The sequence below is a fragment of the Glycine soja genome, chromosome 13 (assembly GCF_004193775.1).
Source record: "Glycine soja cultivar W05 chromosome 13, ASM419377v2, whole genome shotgun sequence".
NCBI lineage: Eukaryota > Viridiplantae > Streptophyta > Magnoliopsida > Fabales > Fabaceae > Glycine > Glycine soja.
Genome location: NC_041014.1, coordinates 18,833,990 through 18,843,646, shown reverse-complemented (window position 1 = coordinate 18,843,646; position 9,657 = coordinate 18,833,990). Strand labels below are relative to the sequence as shown.

Below are 9,657 nucleotides of genomic sequence, written 5' to 3'. Positions count from 1 at the left end.
ATCCAACTCCCTTAGTTAGTGAACCTTATTAGATAACATATAAAACACACAATAAATTTATATTAGTTCATCTCACATACGATTACAAGAAATTAAGTTCTAGATAGATTGTTACAATTATTCTCTTACCCAAACTAATTTAGTTTCAAGTGTCAAAATTTTTAAGAATAACAACTAGTTTTAGTTTTAGTTAAAAAAAAAAGACTAGTTTTTAACATATGATTAGTTTTTCAAATAAACTTATTTTGAAAGTTGTGTATCGTGTTAAAATTAGTTTAAGAGTGCTTTTGCGTGATGGTGACAACAATTGTAATGATGATGATGTCAACTGCAATGGTGACAATAGAGATATCAATAGCGGTGGTGGTGGAGGTGACATTGGTGGCGATGGCAGTCAATGATAACGATGTTGGTGGTGGTGGTGGTGGCGATGCTAGTGGTGGTGATAAAGGTGGTATTAGTGGTGGTGGTAGTTGTAGCAATCTCGGTGGTTTTGGTGGGGGGTAGTGACAGTCATGGTAGTGCGGCTACTTTGGCAATGATTATGGTGGCAGTGACAAAGGTGGTATTGTTGATAGTGGTGGTGGTAGTGACAATGACAATGGTGATGACAGTGACATTGATGGTGGTGGTAGCAATGTCTACGACAACAATGGTGGTAGTTGACAGTGGTGTTGGGGGTGGCACCAAGTGGTGGCGGTGATGGTGGTTGTGAAAACATTGGTGGTGGGGATAATGACGGTGGCACTAATGGTGTGGTGGTGGTAGTAGCAATGTTGGTGGTAACGGTGATGTCGATCACGATGGTGGCGGTGGTAGTAGTGCTTGTGGTGGTGGTGGTGGTGACAACTAGTTATAACGGTGAGAACGACACTGATGGTGGTGGTGGTGGTGTCGTGGTGGCGATGACAAAGGTGGTATTGGTGATGGTGGCACCAGAAAGTGTTATTGTCAAATGTGATAAATGTATTTTTTTCAAAACTAAAAACCAAATTCACAAAACCTTTTTTCTTGGTTTTGAAAATAGGTGTAAAAGTGTTTTGAAATTGATTTAAAAATCATTTTAGCTCCATTTTTGTCAAACACGTTTTGTTTTGAAAATTACATTTGAAATCCAAAAACTAAAAACTAACAACCACCCGAAATGGATACTTAAAGAATAACTTTCAATTTTGATACTTATTCTCTAGTACTTTTGTAACTTGTCTTCTCTTAAGCCTATTATAAAAGCTTAGAAAAAAATCATTAAAAGTTTTTCTTCTTTCTTATGAAAATAGGAGCATTGTTGCATTTAACACAACAATAATTTTTTTCACCAACTACTCACATAGGAGTTAATAATGAATTCTACATGTCTCCATTCTTGGTACTTGCATTTTGCAATAGGTGTACTTTTCTTACTTTTTCTACTACATGTATGTTGCTACGCTAACATGTTGTCTTGTCTACACAATTTTGTCTTTTTTCACATGTTTTAAGGTATCGGAGAAGAGATGCATTTCTCTTATTGTTTCTTCTGACTATGATAAGATAATAAGACTTCTTGAGTAGCTTTGTGTAGTAAACTTCTTCATCAAACTATCAAACAAAACTCTTAACAATCTAATGGCAAACAAAGCTTGTGAGAATTAACATGGTGAGTCTTGTATTGTAAGATGATATTCATAAAATGATTTGTTGGCATGAAAAACATTTAGTCTTTATATAAAAACACAATATTATTCTTTGTTTGCTAATTATGATTAAAATCGATGGCTCAATCATCATAGACTTAACAAGTGGGATGATTTTGTTGTCTATTGAACTATCATAGTTTTGGTTGCAATACAAATTGTAGCCATCAGAGCTTGGCTAACTTCATTGAAGAAATGACCTTGATGTTAACCCTTAGGATGAAGGGAAAATGAATTATCCATGTCAACGATTTCTCCAATAAAAGAGGCAATGAAATTAGGATTATCCTTGAACATGAAAATGGAATAACTATAGAGTATTGATTCTTATTCTCATTTTGTGTCCAACAATCAAGCAAAGTTTGAGCCTCTCATAATAGGACTTCAAATGGTACTCATCCTAGCAGCCATTAAAATGCAATTATAGTGATTCTCAACTCACCACATCATGAGTTAGAGGCATATACCAAACAAGACAACCCCCTACTTCAAATATACTTATCCAAGGTAGAAGACTTGATAGCTAGACAGATCATAATGATTGGCGTACGGCATACTAACATACAATGTGTTGAAATGTCATGTCCAACCAACTTTGACATCCATGTCACTAGTTGATTAGAAAGAAGCTTTAAAACTTAAAAGAAAAATAATCTTCTACACTAAAATTGACAAAAAAAATGTAGAAAAGAACTCATCCACTCCCTTTCCCGAGTGCCTAAATGTCTCCTAGTTAGATTATATGTTAATAGAAGTGCATGAAGAGATTTACAAAAAAAACATCCACAAAAAGCATGGGCTAAGAAGCATATGAAAGTCAGTTGCTTTTGGTTGACCATGGAACAAGACATAATAGCTTACATGAATCACTACAACGATTGCTAATGGCATATTGATGTCCATAATGCGCCATTTATTGAATTTTGCAAACCTTAATATCCCATTAACCATTTCTCTTAGAGAGGGACTAACATCCTAAGGTCATTTCCTTAGGCCTTAAGATAGGTTAAGTACCTTGTTGCCAAAGTAAACTATTTTACCAAGTGGATAGAGACTGAAGCATTGGCAAAGATAACAAGCAAAAACCTAGTTAGATTCTTATATCAACACATTATATCTTAGTTTAGGGTGGACTGATAAGAATTGGACTAAGTTTTTTCTAAAAAAAAGTAGTAAATAAATCAAATAAAAGGATGGGAATTTAGTAGTTAACTTGAAGTATGTTATAAATAATAGTTACAAGAACATAATAGTGCCAACAAAAGTCCAACTACTAATTAGTAGAAATCACAAAGGAAAAGGAAAGTACCTTACCAAATTCTCTCTAGAAAAGTTTTCTCAAGCTATCATAGAACATATTGTAATTGATTGTGAAAGTTTAGATAGATTATTATTCATATATTGAAAATTTTGAAGTAAAATAATAATAAAAAAGTGATGATGATCATTATCTAAAATATAAAATGTTGTATTAAACATTACCAAAATTAAGCAAAACTATTGTTGGGACAGGGAGGGAAATTTTTTAAGTGTAGAGATTTTATGTCATGTTCAAAAAAAGGTCTGATTTGACTTGTCAGATATAACATTGCTTTCAATTGGTGGTTCTATGAGGAGTATATTATGATTGAATCGAAATCAATTTTTTGTAGGTTGATCTTATCAATGATTATGAACATTGGAATCAAGTGTATATATCATTTATAAAGATTTGAAAGTCATTTGATTGCTTGACCGAATGAGGATTTAATTACCATTTCGAAAGAAGTTCTCGAAGTGTTATACTCATTTCGATTGAACAACCAAAATGTGAAAGCTGATAAAGATATTTTTCTAATGAAACATTTAGAAAATTTCAAATTATTTGGTGAATTCAATTTGTGAAAAGATGTTTTTAATACATAAATCATTCAAAGAGACATAGCTTTCAATCATGCATCTGAAGACAATTATCAACGGTTTTTTTTCGAAAAGACAAATGACTACATCTTAGATAGTCTATTCAAATAAGTTGTACACATGTATAAATCTTGTAATTCAGTCACTAAGTCATAAAAACTATAATAGCCACAACATTAGTCATTTTTTCCACGATAAAGACTATCGATTATAGAAATAATGTGTACGTTCAAACCCATATTTTAACACAATTTATCTTTTTTTCATTTATTTTCTTTTGATCAAGGGTGTTTAACTCAGTTGGTTGAATAGAATGTGTGTGGGTTATTTTAAATCCCTTGACATTGTCTTCAAATCCTAAGGATCAACATATTTTTTTGTTCAATTTACTTTATTGTAATTCTCTTCTTAACATTTTTTCTCCAAATTCTAAACTATTTTCAATCCCAATATTTTTCTCTGAACTCTTACTCTTTTACTTTTTTGCACTTTATTATATCTTAATTACACAATCGGTTATACTTTCATTTTTGCACAATTTTTTTTACTGTGAACGTAATCAAAAGTTTTTTTAGTTTCGATTTCATAAACGATTATATTTTTACTTTTAAAGATATATATTTACTTCCCATACTTTTTCATTGTAAACGTAATTGAAGGTTCTTCTATTTCAATTTCATAAACAATTATATCTTTACTTCTAAATATATTTTGTTCACATACTTTTTAATTGTGAATGTAATCAAATGTTTTCTATCTCCATTTCATAATTGACAATATCTTTATTTTTTATGCTATTCTAATTTGTATGATATTCCGAATGCGTTAAATGTTCATTTTAAATGTAAGTTTTGAGTAATCTCATTCTTCTTCTAATTAAAACTTAAAACACTACTAGTTTAACCAAAAATAATTCTTAATTGTGATTTTGTCCCACTAAATAAAATACGTTGTTTGTGGTTGATTAGAATCACAAGTAATAGAAGATCAATATATTTATGTTTGATTACCAAATGAAATTCCACCATAAACAATTATACGATGCAAAATCTTTATAGGGCTTACTATATTTTTATCCCTAAACTTTTTTAGATTTATGCTTTTAATTCCTAACATAAGTTTTGACAAATCAAATCTTTTAACTTTTTTTCTTATCATGTTTATTTCTTACTTTCAAGTAATAAGATTAACTGATAATGTAATAATGACGTTAGTAACATAATTTACAATGACTTGTCATGTGATAAAATAATCCATTACGAATGTTTTGCATAATTTTTTTAGATATAATGTATATATTTTTTCATTTTACATATGTTCAAAATAGTTTGATTACATCAAACTAGTTGATGAAGGATTAAAAATACAATTATAAAAAAAATTCAAATGACTATCCATCCAAACTCCTAGATGATGTGACAAATCATTGGACTGCCAACTTTACAATTACATCATCAATTAACAATGTTACTAAAGTACCTGAAACATAATAAAAGGAGGGTTGAATAGTGTCAAGGACAAAAACTTAGTCTTTTGTAAACTATTAAAAGATTTTCTTAAACAAATATCATTGGATGAAGGGTTTCATCCAACGGGTTTGAATACAATGAAACTCGCTAATTTAGTAGAGCTCATATTCACTCAATTAGCTTAAGTTTCTTTCGTCCAATGGATTGACATCGTTACATCACTTGTTCATTTTGCCTTAGAATGTTCATTTTTAATTCAACCACATTAACACTAATATCTTTAAGCTTTATAAGAATTCAGAGCTTCAATCTATTGAGAAATCCCAGCTAGCCATTGTCTAATAGCTCTGGCACTTGACACAAGGCTATTACTGTAGAGAGAAAAAAAGTGGGGACCACAAACGCTTTTTGTAGCATATCTTCAGAGAAGTATAATTTGCAAGTGTCGCCTAGTGCTCAGAGCTAACTTTCATCGTATGAATCAAAGGAAAAGTTAACAACATAAGAAAAAAACAATTAAGAATGTCAAGACAAGACAATTTAAGTCTTCCCTTTTGTGTGCTATGGCACGAGTTTCTTGCTCAACATATGGACGCTACTTTCTTGTGATTTTTCTCAGTACTTGAGGATTGAGTAATTATTTCATTGCTTTTGTATTCTGATCAAGGTGCTAAAGCACTTGCCTTCTCAGGACTGGACGTTGAAGCAATATTGTCCAATGACTGATATTTTTCCTATCGTTCAGAGCCTTTCAGCACATACTTTTATGTTTGTATCTCATAGAGATATATATGAACCCACAACTTAAGCATAAAAGGTTAACTCATAAAATTTATACTTTGTTAACATCAAAACCTGAGGGATTTAATTGTTTGATATAGTCCAGTGTGACTTGGATGTAGCTAGACTTAACAATCTTCCCCTTTTTTATGACGACAAACAATATAAATTTGGATACCAAAAGAATAAGATAAGGAGATTAAAATTAGAATATCATAGCAGTTTAGGATGTATTGTCGTACACTGCTTACTCTTTGTTTGTATCTCTAAAGAAAATATATTTGACATTCAACAAACTTGTTAGTTGTCAGAGTATAAAGATATCTTTTAAAAACATAATCAGAGCATAAACATGATAAAGGAAAAAACACACATATGTGACCACCAGAGCAATTGTTTTATTAAAAAGTGTATGAGTACAAGCGTGTTAAGAAATCAAAATTCCTATTCTACTTTCTCCCCCTTTGTTATTATCAAAAGACATAGGTTCAAAGAAAAAAGCAAGTGACAATCAACTTTTAGCGGATGGACGTGGAGGGTTGGATGGTGGTGAAGGCACAGGATTTTCAATGGAGGAAGGCGCAAGAACTGGAGTCAGAAGTGGTTGGATAGTTGGAGGCAACCTATGTTGCATAAGCATATTCGTATTGAATAGCACATAATCATTGAAAGATTTGGGTGAAGCTTTTAGTGTGTTCTTGATCAGTAAATTGGTTTCCATGTGTTCAACAAGGAACCACTTTTCCATGATTTCTCGCAGGCTGGTCTGTTAAAGGCGCAAAATTTCTTGAATTTTCTCTTCAGACACACCTGTTGGAGCAAAGGCAATCAAATGAGTGATTTATTTTGGAGTCTTGGAAGTGAAGATAGTTTTGAGTACATATTCATGTATGAGTTCGGAAGTGACTTCAACCTGTGGAGGTTCAACAACATCGATCTTAGGTCCAAGATGAGCATATATTTTGTTTATCAACTTTCAAGCTTTTCCTGTTGTTGCTTGGCTTCTGCCACCTTCTGCATCTCCATAAGCTGTCGGTTAAGCTTTTCCTATTTGCATTGGAGTTCAACAACCATTCCTTGTCTTGGAACCCAAGGGTTCTGATCAAGAGAGAAAGAACACTCTTTTAGTTCAGGATGCCTATCCCAAGCAGTTACAATAGTTCTTCGCATTAGAACCTTAGGATAGCGATGCAAGTTAAAAATGAAGTGATTGTGAATAGGAGGGATGTCATCAATAAGGCGTTTATAAAACTCGTAATCTCTCTCTTGCCTCAGGAAGCACATATACCAATCATTGAATCTATAGATCTTTGTTGGACACAAGATTTGCACCATGTGCATATGATTGGATGTGTCTTCCTTTTTGTACTCTGATGTGGATGCAAGACATGGGTTTTCATACATGTCTTTAAAGTAAAAAAAAAAACATGGCATTGTTCTAATGAAACTCAATGTATGGCTTCAAAAGTGACAATTTTTGTTGTTGCATCATGAGTGAAGTACCTTCCCTAATCATAAGGAATTGGACACAAGGCAATATTGTCTTTGGGACAAGGTGAAGGCATAGGCTTGGTATGGGGATGTGTTGGATCGAGTGCCCTCAGAATAATTAAGAAGGGGGGGGGGTTGAATTAATTATTCCTAAACCTTTACTAATTAAAAAATTACTCTTCTAAGGCTTTTACTTATGTTATTAACAGCATAAGGAGTAGAAGAGAAACTTAACCAAAAGTAACAGCGGAAATTAAAATGCATAGCGGAAAGTAAAAGAGTAGGGAAGAAGGAAACAAACACACAAGAGTTTTTATACTGGTTCGGCAACAACCCGTGCCTACATCCAGTCCCCTGGCAACCTGCGGTCCTCGAGATTTCTTTCAACCTTGTAAAAATCCATTTACAAGCAAAGATCCACAAGGGATGTACCCTCCCTTGTTCTCTTTGAAACCCTAGTGGATGTACCCTCCACTAGAACTGATCCACAAGAGATGTACCCTCTCTTGTTCTCAATCAAACCCAAGTAGATGTACCCTCTACTTGTACCACAAAGGATATACCCTCCAATGTGTTAAGACAAAGATCTCAGGCGGTTAAACCTTTGATACTTTGTGAATGGGGATACAAACGAATTCTCAGGCGGTTAGTCCTTTGAACACTTTTGTATAAGGGAATGGGAAGAATCAAAAGAATTCTCAGACTGTGTCATTTTGAATTCTTAGACAAGGGAGAAGGGAGACACAAAAGAATTCAGGCGGTTAGTCCTTTGTTCTTTTGGAAAAAGGGAGAAGAGAGACACAAAAAGAATTCAGGCGGTTAGTCCTTGGCGAATTCTTTTTGGCAAAGGGGGAAGGGAATGAAAAGATTAATAGCACAAGTTTTCAAGGTTTAAAAAACCAGAAAACTTTGGAAAGCTTTTGGCACAAAGAAGAAGAAGAAGTTCAAAGAGATTCAAGGCTTGTAAAGGATTGTATAAGATTGATTGGAAAAAAGTGTATTCAAGATTATTGAAATGCAAAACAAAGTCTTGCTTTTATAGACTCTTCATGTCTGGTCAAGACAACCATTAGAAGAGTTATGACTTTTAGAAAAACTTAAAAACCAATTTGAAAAAGTCAAAAACTATTTGAAGAGTTACATCTTTTGATTTTATTCAGAAACAATCACTGGTAATCGATTACCAAATCAGTGTAATCGATTACACAAGGCTTTTATGTGAAAGGATGTGACTCTTCACATTTGAATTTGAATTTCAACATTCAAAGGCACTGGTAATCGATTACCAAAGCATTGTAATCGATTACAACTTTTTGAAATTAATTGGAACGTTGTAAATTCAGTTTGAAAACTTTTTCAAATTCATTTTGCTACTGGTAATCGATTACAATAATCTGGTAATCGATTACCAGAGAGTAATAACTCTTTGGTAAACATGTTTTGAGAAAAATCCATGTGCTACTCAGTTTTTGAAAAAACCTTTTCATACTTATCTTGATTAAGCATTTTCTTGATTCTTGAATCTTGATTCTTGAATTCTACTTTCCTCTTGAATCTTGAAGTGTTCTTGATTCTATCTTGAACATCTTGAACTCATTCTTTGATTGACCTTTGATCTTTTTGTCATCACCTTTGTCATCATCTTTTGTTATCATCAAAACATCTTTGAATCACTCTTGATTCATCATGAAGCTTTGCTTCTACAGGATGCACCTTCCCTTTCTTTTTCTTGAGGTCCAAAGGAGGCAACCTTGGAGCTATTCTATCAGACATGAACTTGATTGTTGTAGTTGGGTGAATGTGAATACCATCAGGATAATATGGCTACTGGTCAGTTAGACCACACTGCATCATAATCATCCTAACATTGAAGATGTCTCTTTTAGTCAAAGGAATGGCTTAGTGGCCATAGACTAAAGGAACGAACTAAGACATGGGAGCCAAAAATTGGATTTGTTTTTAGACTCAAAAACAGTGGCAAGAAATCAATAGAAGATGGGTCAATATGTTTAGCATCAATCTTCCGTCACCATCAAATGATGTCCTTTTCATAGCTGACCACTTCTCTACAAGCCCCAGATGGAATCTTATAAACACTCTTGCCTAGGGCCACTGGGGAAGAAGGCTTGGATACCTTAGGGTGAATTCACTTCCAAGTTGGTGGAGGAAAGGCTTCAATCCCTATAGGTTGATCCATTGCAAAAGATGAGGGTGCAACTTCAACTACCTTATGTATGGGCGAAGGGCATATGAAAATCTCCTCCTCAACATCCAGTGGGAGTTTCATCTAGTCAGTTGAAGGTTGAAATTTTGCATCCAATCTCCTTTGAATGTTGTAAGCATTC

General features: G+C 33.4%; 1 protein-coding gene across 1 annotated transcript; it reads left to right on the top strand.

The window, feature by feature from the left end:
• Positions 1–294: 294 nt before the first annotated feature.
• On the top strand, positions 295–666 carry LOC114381662 (loricrin-like). Its single transcript, XM_028340904.1, has 2 exons — positions 295–503; positions 555–666. Exons 1-2 carry the CDS (start codon positions 295–297, stop codon positions 664–666), a joined length of 321 nt encoding a protein of 106 aa, XP_028196705.1.
• Positions 667–9,657: the final 8,991 nt, after the last annotated feature.

What these genes read in the sequence shown, in the direction of transcription:
- LOC114381662 (XM_028340904.1), top strand. Translation starts at nt 295, where the DNA reads ATGGTGACAACAATTGTAATGATGATGATGTCAACTGCAATGGTGACA. An exon ending in CTCGGTGGTTTTGGTGGGGG is followed by an intron (nt 504 to 554) that starts GTAGTGACAGTC and finishes TTATGGTGGCAG; the next exon opens with TGACAAAGGTGGTATTGTTG.